General features: G+C 44.5%; 2 protein-coding genes across 2 annotated transcripts in view; both read left to right on the top strand.

The window, feature by feature from the left end:
• Nucleotides 1–13,464, top strand: part of LOC130477037 (betaine--homocysteine S-methyltransferase 1-like) — a 76,596-nt gene that overhangs the window by 61,574 nt on the left and 1,558 nt on the right. The gene's annotated exons all lie outside the window — the stretch shown is intronic.
• Nucleotides 1–13,464, top strand: part of JMY (junction mediating and regulatory protein, p53 cofactor) — a 52,769-nt gene that overhangs the window by 15,723 nt on the left and 23,582 nt on the right. The window contains exon 2 of the mRNA XM_056848157.1: nt 12,059–12,232. Within this exon, the coding sequence (XP_056704135.1) occupies nt 12,059–12,232 (174 nt within the window). The remainder of the gene's footprint in view (nt 1–12,058; nt 12,233–13,464) is intronic.

Genomic DNA, 13,464 nt, shown 5'->3' on the forward strand with positions numbered 1-13,464 from the left:
TCCTTAATATTTCCCAAACTTCTTGGCAAATACATCTCCTTTTCTGCTGCAGTGGTGTTTTCAGTTAACTTGACTTTTGTGATCTCTTTTACAATGGCAGTTGTTAGTTTAGAAACCAGCATTGTTTATGTGTATCTTTTAAATTTATTGCTCAGGACTTTCTCCTTCTAATTTATTGCTTAGCAACTTAGCTTTGATATATGGGCAGTCATATTATTCGGCCTGTTTGACCTGTGATTGAAGCTTCATGTGGTTCAAAATGCAGTGACTAGGCAGCTAGCAGGTATAATTTCATCTTCAGTCTTTGGTGCAGCCCCACATATGGGACTGCGCCTGCGCGCAGGCCTGCCGCCAGTAACTTTTATTAGCCTTAGACCTTTAATTGAGGATGCCCCTCCCATTACGCAGGGCGGCTTCGCGCCAAACCGCCGCGTGCTCCTGGGTGGGGCATCCCCTCCCTCCTCAGTTCCTTCTTTGCCGCCACCGAGAACGGAGCTTTTTGCCTGACCGCAGTTTTTCTCCTTCAGACATTTCGATTTCGTGAGTTTTCGATCAACTCTGGAAAAAGGCCCTGATGGCTCCTTCACCGTCAGCCGGTTCCCAAGCATCACTAGGCGATCGACCCGTCCGCTCGGCTCCATCGCCGACCCCCTGATCCAGCTCAGATCCAAGACTTTTGGATCCATCCCCTCAATCGGATCCGACGCACGTCTCAAAGAAACATAAACACAACACCAAGCACAAGGACAAGCGCAGCGGTTCTAGCCGCCCAAGCTCCAAGCTGGCCACACCTGCGCATGTGTCATCGGATCCGACTATCCTTCAGACGGCTCCGATCTCGGTACCAAGAACCCCGTCCTTTCATGCCGGATCCCCACTTCAGTGCTTCTCGGATGTTGAACTGGATCCATTAGAAGACCCGCTCCTATTGTTGGATCCGACCCCCCCGGATCCGACCCCCTCGGATCCGAGGAGACCTCCACAGCCTATTCCTACGCCTGCCGCTCAACCTGCTATCTCCCCGGAACTGCTCCAGGAGTGGATTGCGTTTTGCAGCTACAGGCGACTCAACCTGCAAGGCAGACCATTTACCTCTACCACCCCACTACTGCAATCTGCCTTCACTCCCCTGACTCAACGGAGCCCTTCACTCCAGATGACCTAGAAACAGGAGCCTCAATAGACAATTCAGAAGGGAGATCTGAACCTTCACCAGACGAACTAGTAGGTGACATAGAGGCAGTCTCACCATCTGAGTACCTGAAGCTGAGGACGGAGCAGATGATGGCGGAGGCCCTGGATATCAATATCTCCACCTCAGATAACAATCCTAAGGATAAGATCCTCAGCCGCCTTTACCCTGATTCTCCAGGAATTGCTGCTTTTCCTATCCTAGAAGGCCTCACTGAGATTGCAAAATCCGTGTGGAAGAAACAGCTTCCGCTCCACCGTTAACCAAGAAGGTAGAGAATCTTTACCATGTAAAACCTGACTCGGCTGAGTTCCTGATGGTGCATCCTCCTCCTCCTTCTATAGTCACGGGGAGATGCAAAACAGACAAAGACAAGGTCAACACTCTACCCCCTCTGACAAAGAGAGCAGACGACTAGACCAGCTGGGAAGAAGGGCATATACATCTTCTGCCCTAAACTTCCGCATTGCCAATTACCAGACAATAATGGGGGTTATCAACTCTTCCTATGGGAAAAGGCCACCCCCCATCTAGACCTCCTTTCTGAAGAGTCCAGATCAGCTCTGAAACTCATCCAGGCAGAGGCAACTCGTCTATCCAAACAACAGATCAGTGCCGGCAAGCATGCCGCAGAGACAGCCGCAAGATCAATGGCTTCAGCTATTACTTTAAGACGCCACTCATGGCTGCGCACCACTGACCTACCCATGGACACGAGGTCTCAGATCGAGGACCTTTCCTTTGAGGGCGACACCTTGTTTGCATCTGGTACTACCGAGTTCCTGACAAATATCAAAAAGGACCAACAGACGGCAAGATCCCTGGGCATCACTCCTTCATTCCAGCCTCAACGTGATAGATATCAACCCCGACAGCAGATCTTCGGACCTACCTTCCAGAGGAGCCAACGGTACCAGAGGTTTCAACCGTATCCTACCCAGAGCAAGTTCCATCACCAACCTAGTTATCAAGGTCAACACAAGCAAGGGTTTATAGAAAGACCCGCTGCTAGTCCCCATCAGAAGGAGCAAAGACAACCCAACCAAAGGTTCTGACTACCTGAATCGGCCAATCAGGAAGACTTTCCCTTTCTGGATAGATTGGCCAAATTTGCCGAGGCTTGGCGTTCTGTTTGTTCGGACTCTTGGGTCCTCAAGGTTATTTCAGAGGGCTATCGCATAGAGTTCAAGTTTCAACCTCCCTGTTCTCCCGCCAGTTCTGCACGGGACAACACTTTTCCTGAATTTTCTCCCCAGTTGCAAGAGCTCTTACTGAAGGGAGTTTCCCCAACTTGTTTTTGCTTCTTCTCCAGAATTTTTATGGTGGAGAAAAAGGATGGAGGTTCCAGACCCATCATTGACCTCAGAATCCTCAATAAATGTTTATAGATCTCGAAGTTCCGCATGGTCTCACTGACTTCTGTTATGGAGCTTATCACCCTCAGTACGTGGTTCGCAGTTTTAGATCTTAAAGATGTGTACTTTCATGTGTCTATACTCCCTGATCACAGAAAGTACCTCATGTTTCGTTACTGCACTGAGATCTTTCAGTACACAGTGCTCCCCTTTGGGCTCGCCACGGTACCTAAGGTTTTCACTAAATGTATGGCCACAGTTATGTCTTACTTTAGGAGCAAGGGATGCAGTATTTTCCCATACCTTGACGACTGGTTACTCACAGCCGACAGCCCTGCAACCCTGTCATCTCACCTTTAATTAGTCCTGTCCACATGCGACAGACTAGGCCTGTTGGTTAATCTAAAGAACTGGTTCCCAACCGGGGGTCCGTGGACCCCCAGGGGTCCGTGAGAACTAAATTAAGGTCCACGAAACAAAGTTATAGACCCATAATAAATCAATATTTTCAATTAAAAGTTCTCTATTATAAAAATATACTCAAATATTAGAATAATATTTGAATATATTTTTATAATATATAAGTTTATAATACTTAATATATAATACTTAATATATAATACTTATATATTATATTTTTATAATATATAAGTTTTATAAGTTTAATGTTTAACTAACAGTTATGATTAAAGTTTATTTTCAAATTCTCAGAATTTTTATTTTGAACCTTGGGGTCCCTGCACCGAACAAAAAAGTCCTAGTGGTCCTTGGTCAAAAAAAGGTTAGGAACCACTGATCTAAAGAGATCTAAACTGACCCTTTCCCTACAGGCCCAGTTCATAGGAGCTGTACTGGACTCCAGCAAGGGGAAGGCCTTTTTGCCCCAAGATAGGATTGCAGCAATCAAACGTTTGGTGCAACATTTTAGCAGATGTAGACACCAACCAGTCCTCTCAATCCAGAGACTTCTAGGCCTTATGGCATCCACTACGGCAGTCACCCCATTTGCCAGACTAAAAATGAGGGAACTCCAAAATTAGTTCCTCAGATCCTTTGATGTATCCCGACACTCTCAATTGTATAGACTCTCAATCCCTAGGAGGATTGTACGATCCCTACAGTGGTGGTTATCCAAGTGTAACCTCCTTAGAGGCATGCCCTTTGGCTACTGGAGTCCTGAGTTCACCCTTACCACAGACGCTTCTTTGGACGGTTGGGGTGGTCATTGTGGAGATAGGTCCATCCAAGGAAGGTGGGATGCCTCGGAGTCATCCCTACATATTAACCTGTTAGAACTGTGAGCTGTACGTTATGTACTTACCTCCTTTACAGATATTCTTCGAGGCTCCCGGACCTTGCTTCAGTCAGACAACACCTCCACGGTGTATTACATCAACAAACAGGGAGGCACCGGCTCCATTCCTCTGTGCTTAGAGGCACAGAAAGTCTGGCAGGTGGCCCTCCTGAACGACATACATCTGAGGGCCATTCATATAGGGATACACAACACCTGGGCAGACTCCCTCAGCAGGAAGTTCCTCACGAATCATGAATGGGAACTCCAGGGACACTTTCTGCACCCAATATTTCAGGCTCGGGGCACCCCCCAGGTCGATCTATTCGCCACCAGGGAAAACAGAAAAGCAAAGAGATTTTGTTCACTAGTGGGAAACGACCTGATGTCCTTAGGGGACGCCTTTCAGATCACCTGGCCGGGCACCCTTTTCTACGCCTTCCCCCCCTTCCCACTCTTACAAAGGGTTCTGGGAAAGATCAGAGTGGACAACACATCATGCATCTTGGTTGCACCTCTTTAGCCCCGACAAATACGGTTTACAGAGCTGGTTCAGCTGGCAAGGGGGAATTACAAGCACCTTCCCAGACATCCAGGTCTCCTAAGGTGGGGCGACCTCTTTCACCACAATGTGAACAGATTACATCTAGCAGCCAAGATAATACCCCAACAGAGACTGGTCTCTCCTCTCCTGTGAAGGAGGTCATTCTCCAAGCCAGGAAAACTTCCACTCAATATTCTTATGACAGGAAATGGGAAAGATTCTCCGATTGGGCCAAATTCAGAGGTGTTTCCTCTTTCATTTGCCCACTTCCCCATGTTTTGGACTACCTATTGGATCTCACTAAGACAGGCCTCTCAGTATCCTCTGTGAGAGTACATTTGGCGGCTATATCAGCCTTTCATGATAAGATAGAGGGTTACACTATGTTTTCCCATCCCCTTTCCAAACGTTTCTTAAGGGGACTTAACAATTTATTTCCTCCCTTACCCAAGTTAATCCCTCAGTAGTCACTCTCCTTGGTACTAGCCAAGATCATGCTACCTCCATTTGAACCATTGGCCCATATACCACTGTCCATACTTTCGGCCAAAGTAGCCTTCCTTGTTGCAGTCCCGTCAACTAGGAGGGTGGGAGAGCTCGCTGCTCTCAGGGATGACAATCCCTTCCTTAAGGTGTATAATGAGAAAATTGTGTTACACTCCAGCCTCAAATTTAAACCCAAGGTGGTTTCCAGTTTTCACCTGACACAAGACCTGGTACTCCCTGTCTTTTTCCCAAAACCAGCTTCTCCAGCAGAGAAGACCCTCCACACCCTAGACCTTAAAAGGGCTATTCTGTACTACATTGATAGAACGAAACATTTTAGAATGTCAAAATCTCTCTTTATTTGCTATCAAGGCCCCAAAAAGGGAAAACCAGCATCCCCACAGTCCATTGCGAGGTGGGTGGTTTCAGCTGTGAAGCTAGCTTATAAGGCAGCAAACATGACATGCCCCCTGATTGTCCGAGCACACTCCACCAGGGCACAGGGCTCTTCCGCTGCTCTCCACAGAAGGGTTCCCATCGGTGACATCTGCAGAGCGGCAACGTGGGCAAATGAGGACACGTTTGTCAGACACTACGTGTTGAACCTGCAGGCAAGGAAAGACGCAGAAGTGGGAAGAGCAGTCCTCCAGACGTTGTTCGCTTAGATCGACACCCACCTCCATCTGGTAAGCTTGTTAAAATCCCACATGTGGGGCTGCACTGAAGACTGAAGATGAAAACAGAGTTGCACTTACCTGTAACTGCTGTTCATTGAAGTCTTTGGTGCAGACACACATCCCTCCCTCCGACCCTGCTGTCGACCTAAAAAAAAAAAAAAGAGGAATAATTACGGAATGAGACTCAAGGGTTACAGGATGTATGAAAGCCTTGATTATCAGAGCCCTGTTCTGGATTTCTGGTAAACCAGTAATCTCATACTTGAGCCCAAACAAGAGTGTGTCCGGACATGCCCTGTGACATGCTCCCGCATGATATGTCAAGGCTACAGACCCTAGATTATACAGGTCGGCGGCGGGCAAGGAAGTGAGGAGGGGATGCCCCGCCCATGAGCACACGGGGGTTTGGCGCGAAGCCGCCCTGAGTAATGGGAGGGGCATCCCCAATTAGAGGTCTAAGGCTAATAAAAGTTACTGGCGGCAGGCCTGCGCGCAGGCGCAGTCCTACATGTGTGTCTGCACCGAAGACTTCGATGAACAGCAGTTACAGGTAAGTGCAACTCTGTTTTACAAGGAGTCTTGGCTGCTGGTTTGCTCCTGGGTATTGCTGGTTATTTCCTGTAAAGTTTTACATGGTCTGGAACCTGAAGGATTATGTGGTTCCGTGCACACTTACCCACTGATGAAAAGATTAGCTGGGCTAGGACCAGGCTAGGTTTTTTTCCAGTAGTGGCATCTAAATTATGTAACTTCTTCCCAACAGAAGGATAAAAACTCTGTTTTTATGCAGAGGGTTTTAAGAGGGGTTTAAAACCATTGTCCTGTTTTAATCTACTGCTGTATTAATTGTTTTTGTTCACACGTATTTGGTCTACCTGTGTTATTGTGTTGTTGTTATTGTTTTACAGATAGTTTTATTGTTATTTATGTTGTAAGCTGTGTGTTAAGTGCCGTCAAGTTGCTTCCAACTCATGGTGACCCTATGAATCAATGTCCTCCAAAATGTCTTGTCTTTGACAGCCTTGCTCAGATCTTGCAAATTGAGGGCTGTGGCTTCCTTTATTGAGTCAATCCATCTCTTGTTGGCTTCAGTTTAGTCATTTTAGCTTCTAGGGTCAGTTCAGGCTTGAATTGATGTATACCCAATGATTTGGGGTTTTTTTGGCAGTCCACGATATCCGTAACACTCTCCTCCAACAACACATTTCAAAGGAATGTTGTAAGCTGCTTCCTAGATATTTAAATAATAGTCTATTCACTCACTAAAATGAAGTCTTACGTTCCTTTCCAAAAATTGCCTATTCCTATACTTCTAGTTCTTCTTGGTACTGGTAAATCTTTTGTTATTTTCCATGAGAGACTATTGAAGTATAACTGTATGTTTTGGATTCCAGATCAGATGTGCATATATTTTTGTGTCCATTTTTATGCTACATTTTGGAAGTCCCTTTCTAAAGATTTCTATTTGAAAACTGCCAAGTGAAATCTTGTGTTGCCTCCTGACACTAACTCTTAACGCTAAAAACTTTATACAGTCAAACTGTCTGATCAGTTTCCTTTTCAGGATAGGATTATAGAATCTGATTTGTCTTATATATATCATTTGAGTCAGTTTATTAAACAATAAGAACTGCAGCATGGAGGAACAAAGATAAAGAGTGGTTTGCCATTATCTGAGCAAGGTTTTGGAGATGCCTTACATTGAGGAGTCTATTGCATAGGTTTTGTTCCATTTGCCTGGATGTTATGTAACATCATCAGCATACTTCACTTTTGTTTTAAACAAAGCTATTTAATATTACCCCATGCTATGCCTTTGCTGTGCCCTCTGGGCTCCCAGCCGAGTCCTTGCAGGAGCAGGCTCTAAATTGAAGGATTACCATAGGTGACGTCTGTCTGCAAAACAAGGCGTCAGAAAACCGGCTGAGCTGGATGATAGCTGTAGGACCTCACATAGCTCCAGGTCTTATAACTTGTTCCAACAGATGACAGGATCAGACTGAGCTCTTATACCCTGGAGCAGGCCCAGGAAGATCCAGCCAAGCCTCATCTTCCTAGAGCAGGGTCCTGTGTACTTCTGCAACGGTCTGAGACCTCCTGGTGGATCCTCCATTGTCTCCAACAAGTGGGGCTTGGTGATTGTTATTTCTGAGATAGCTGGGGAGCAGGTTTCTAGAAAAGGGTTCTAGAAGACCACTTTGAGGGGGGCTATACCCTGGGAGGGGTGCTGATTCTGAGGCTTGGGCTCAGAAGAGCTGTTTCCTTCCCAGACTCATCCTTCCTGATTGTGGTTGCTATCATGGCGAAGCTACATGAGTCACCCACAATTGTCTCATTCTTGTAACAGTGATGGTGTAAAGGTCTGGACATCTCAATGGAGTCCATATCTGGCTTGCAGAATAAAGACATGACACCCATATTTTCCCATGTAAAAAAACAGAAGTTTCTCCATTAGACACTTTTCAGATTTAAAAAGGAATAAAATGTAAGGGCCTCATCCACTCACTGGGAATGTGAGGCTGCTGCATGTTCCATTAAGCTTACTCAAGCCTGCTGCTTTGTAGCATCTCTGTGCAACCATGAGCAGGAGGGGTAGGAAACGGGGTTCTGTTAAGGTCTGTGCCAGTCCTTCTGTGCAAAGACAAATTCACTTACATGGAAATGGATCGTGCGGTGTAGTTTTTTTAAAACTCTTTTAGTGTGATCTCTTTACTCACAGACTTCAGCCTCAAAATACTGCTAACAAATTATTTATAATCTTTAAAATGTAAATTCAGGATGGGCAAAAGAAAGTATTCATGCAATGCATAATTAACGTGTGGAACTCACTGCCATGAGATGTGGCAATAGCCACCAGCTGGGGGGGGAGGGCATTAACAGGCATTGAACAAATTCATAGAGGATAGGTCCCTCAATAGGTATTAGGCATGGTGGCTGAACATTTGGAAGCATGCGTGGAAACCGTATTCTTCTTCATGCCGGTTGCTGAGGAGCAGCAACAAGGGAAAGTTTTGGCCTTTGATCCCCGCTTTCTAGGCCATCAGCTTGGCAAATTCTAGGATTCCCAGGTTCCCCCTGGCCGGGAATGGGGGGGCGAGGCTTGCCAGGTCCAGGTTGGGAAACTCCTAGAGATTTGGCGATGGAGCCTGGGGAGGACAGGGACCTCAGTGGGGTACAATGCCATAGAGTCCACCTCCAAACCATCCATTTTCTCCAGGGAAACTAATCTCTATCAACTGGAGATGAGCTGTAATTCGGGTGATCCCCAAGTTCCACCTGGAGGCTGGCATTCCTATATGGCAACTGTGGGAGACAGTATTCTGTCTTGTCTTAACTATGAGCAGCATGGGAAAATAAATTTAATTTTTGACTTTTTTAAAGAGAAAAATATTTTAAAAGTTTATTTCTTCCTTATGGGAATATCATAAACTAAAACAGAAGTATAAAAGTTACTTAGGAGAGAGATAATTCCTTCTGATAAAAGGCTTGGTGGTCCCATGTAAACCAGTCAGACAGCAAAACAAGACTATCCAGAGACAAACTGAGGGACTCCCCGGGCGTGCAAGAAAATATTATTTTGGAAAAAAAGACCCATCCCCCTTGCAAACCCCGTTCATAGAAACAGAAGGATAGGCTCAAAGCCCTTTAAGTGATGAAAACAAAGCTATTGAAGACTTGTCTTGCCCTTCTGGGAGGAGAAAGCTGCCCATCATCCAGCTTCCTAGTGATTCCAGCTCAAAGTGATTCCCCTCAAAGTGTCACAGCCAGGCTGCTTAAGAACTGTTTTGTCCACCAGAGGACTACTAAAGAACTGTATTTCTCAGAGGGGAGAAGAGAGAAAGACAGAAGAGCCGGGTGAGAGCTGTCCATGATCCAGTTCCCAGTAATTCTAGCTGAGGTAGCACCTCCTTCGCCACTTGCCACCACAGATCATCTTAGCCTGAGAGGAGGAGAGAGATGGCAGAATAGCCAGTTGTCAGATAACCTGATTGAGGAGAACAGCATGAAAAGAAAGCATCTATTAGAACCTCAAAATAAGGAGCACATTGTGAGACCATAAGAAAATGTTATATGATATGTTTCATTAGCTGTATTTTTAAAGAATGTACCATTCTTGTAATGCATACAGTTAAAGTTGTTCTTTACAGTTGTGGTGCATCTTTTCTTTAAAGCACCAAATTTTAATACTAAATAGGGAACAGTTCCTAAGGAACAGCTGTCAAGGCGGGCTGTATGTGTGTTGATGAGGCTCTGACAAACTTGGAAGGTAGCTACTGCAGACACAAGTTTCAGCCCCAGTATCTTTATTGTACAACACCCAGGCAGAGGTGATTAGTAAATACACTAAACAATGCTGATAATAGCAAAAAAACAAAACACACTGGGAGGAAGGCTTGTGAACAGTAGGGAGGGTGGAACAAGTTGGGACATTCTTCTGCATGATCTTATAAACTCAAAGGAGCTTAAGCAGGCCCGTTTCCCCTTTCTGTTTGTTCCTTTAATTGACTCTGAGCAACTTTTAGCCGTTCATGATTTTTAGAGCATATTCAGTCCCTTTCAGGTGGTTGTTTGGCTTTTTTGTTCTTCTTTTGGTTGATTTACAAAGCCATATTTTATGTACAGTTTATTTAAATGGAAACCTCTGACTTTTCTGTGGGTGGCCTTGTTATGCTGCTTTTGTGTCCTTTGTAGGAGCTAGCCCCTTTGCTGTGAGAGGGAGAGGTGAAGAGGGAATTCCCTCCCCTACTATCAACAAAGATAAAAGGATGTATCCCAGACAGTGAGAGGAGGGGGTGGGGCAAATCTGAATCTCCTCCTTTACTAGTGTTGCCAACAGGTCTGGAGAAAAGTATCCTATCCCCTTCAGTAAAGGGTTCATGTTTAGAAATGGGCATCTGAAGTTTTTCATGGCATGAGATGCCTAACCACCTAGTAAAAAAACCCATTCCATTAAGCCTCTATGAAAAGGAGACAACTCTTCTCCAGGCTTGTTTGCAATTGTAACTTTCATTGTTTGATGTGCTGTAAATCAAGCTGTGCAGCATTCCCAAATTGCTGCCTCACCTCTGGAATGCTACAGCAGCTTAGGGGTTGGCAATGCAGTGCGGGGAGGGAAGATTATATCTTCTCCCTGCATTGCTCTGCTTACATTGTGAGGTGCCCCCACTAGAGAGGGTCCTCCCAGTATCTTACTACTCTACAAAGGGATTTCAAAGGGAGATTAGAAAGATACTGCTGAATTACAACTAACAATGAAGCTCAAGACAATGCATTTTCCTGGATTGAACACAAACCTAGGATTCCTGTCTCATTACCAATGCTGATTTCTCCATGCCTACCGCCCTTGTGCATATCACACCTAATCCAGTCATGCCTGCTGTTGTCATTTACCTGCTGTTTCCATGTTATTGCCATTGGGTGTCTGAATTCACTTTTCTCTACTGAAGGACAGATGGACTCACATTCTAGCTGTATGTGAAGAAGTGAGCTGTGACTTACAAAAGCTCATGTCCTGCCAGAAATTTTGGTAGCCTTTAAGGTGCTACTGGACTCTTGCTCTTTTCTGCTGCTACAGACAGACTAGCACGGCTACCTATTGTGATCTACTCCACAGAGCAAATGTTGAAGCTTTCTTCCTGCTAATGGAGCCTTCCTCCATCTTAAGCGGCTCTGTTGGAGGAACTCTCCTTATGATGGTTGGATCTTCCCCACTGTTGTCCCATCACCTCCTCTTCCCTCCTTGCAATGATCACTTTTAAAATAATGGGGTCTAAGACAAGTTGCCAAAGATTGCTTGATACATATTTGTGCATTATCTTAAGTCCAGCAACACTGATAACACCTTTACCATGTACTACCTACATACTTGAGTGGAGCTGGAGATAAAATTATTTTTGGCCCTTAATATTATGATATATATATATATATGCATGTAAACTGAAAAAAATATATATACATGTAAACTGAAGCTGTAACAAAATTGTTAGAACTTCAGTTTACGTGCATATAGTTTACATACATACAGTTGATTATTTAGTGAACAATAAATTGAGATTTCTTGTAGGCAGCTGAAGGCTTTGGACAACATAGCTGGGATTGATGTATTTCAGAAATATGTGTTAAGTTGTGGGATCTTCCTGAATCTATTTATCTAGGGGAGGGTAAAATTGCCAAAAAGAAAAGAAACTGCAGCAGATGAAGTGCCCAGTAATTGGAGGTTCAAGAGATGAAGGTCTGGGCTGGAGCAGAACAGATATGCCACGCTGAAATGAAGGCTGAAGCCCTTTGTGCAGTTGCTTGCGTACAAGTCATTGCTGTCATTGCAGCTTAGATGGGTAACTTATTGAATAATTGCAGTGTAACTGATGTCAATGCTATTCATTAAGGTATTACATAGACTCACACTAGTTGCAAATGCTAGTCAATCAATATACCTGCTTTGCCTTGATAAAAAAAGTAATGGATGTGTACTGATAGATTATTTTGCTTTATTTTTTTTTTTGTATACAGCTCCTGGAAAAACATAAGAATACAGAAAGCATGGTAGAGCTGCTTGAATTGTATCAAATGGAAGATGAAGCATATGGTAGCCTTGCTGAAGCCACCACAGAACTCTATCAGTACTTACTGCAGCCATTCCGAGATATGAGGGAACTTGCAATGCTCAGGCGACAGCAAATAAAGGTACTAACCAAAACCCCAAAGAACATATGAAATAAAACACTCTATTTTCATCTCTTCTGGAAGTTTTGGCCACTTTTGACTTGCCTTGGGACAGTTATTTATATCTAGCATAGATATAATCCATGTCCCTCCAAATTATTGCATCCTCCAATTGTAGCTTCTGTAGAATTTTTTCCTGCCAACCCCCTTCTTCCATCAGCCCCCACCCTCCACTTGTAGAGAGCAGTGCACTCCCATAGCCACACCCATAGGGCACAGATTGGGTCATGCCTACAGCTGCTTTAACTGCATTGTCCCATTTTGTGGAATCCACACTGTAATAACACTTTTGTAGGCTGGACTTATGCTGTGAGAATGAACATAAACCAAATTCCCAAGAGCTGCATTATCCCTTTGAATGTACTGAATGTTCTTTTGATCCACTCTTTGAGTCTGCCATATCATCCATCGGTTGTCCGAGAAAGACCTATTTTTAGGAAGCCTTGTCTGCATATGACAGCAGCAGGATTTTGGTGTAAAAATGTGTGTGTGGTCAGGGTATTTGTGTGTCCTTTTAATTGAATGAAAGAGAAATTCTGCACGCACAAGTTTTTGTGGGAGGCTTTGGAAGATGGAACAGCTGCTGCCAAAAACATCAGCCTCAAGTCTCTTCCTTCTTCCTCCCATGGTGTCATGTAGCTAAAAGAGTACGTATGCCATGGCATTACCAGCTGATTTTTCCTGCTGCTCTTTGTAAGGTTGCAAGGAGGTTTGGAGGCCAATGATAACTCTTTATGCAGCTGGGTTTTTTTTTTTTAACTTCAATGTATTACTGGGAGGGACAAGAGAAGGAGACACAGGGCTGCATTTTTTTTTTTTTTTTAGCAGAGGCCATGTCTCTCCTGTAAGGTGTAGTTTTTACCCTGAGAGGATTTTGGGTCAGGGCACTGAATATAGAAGGAAAAAAACACACGGAAAGGAAGGACTATATTCCCAAGAATAGTGGTACCTGTACCTATGGGAACCGCATGTGAGATGTCATACGGAATATGGGATGCAGTTCCTGCTCAAAGAGCTAGCAATGTACAGAGGTTTTGGTATAAACGATATTGGGTCCAGTTTCTCTTCTTTCATGGCCAAATTTTATCTGACATGCAAAAATGAAAAACAACTACAGAAGAGTGCTATCTTGAGTGCAAGATGGGAGAAGGAGGTATGTCACTGTTTCTCCTTGAAACTTTTTCAGTAGGAAG

This window comes from Euleptes europaea, chromosome 4 (genome assembly GCF_029931775.1).
Source record: "Euleptes europaea isolate rEulEur1 chromosome 4, rEulEur1.hap1, whole genome shotgun sequence".
Lineage (NCBI taxonomy): Eukaryota > Metazoa > Chordata > Lepidosauria > Squamata > Sphaerodactylidae > Euleptes > Euleptes europaea.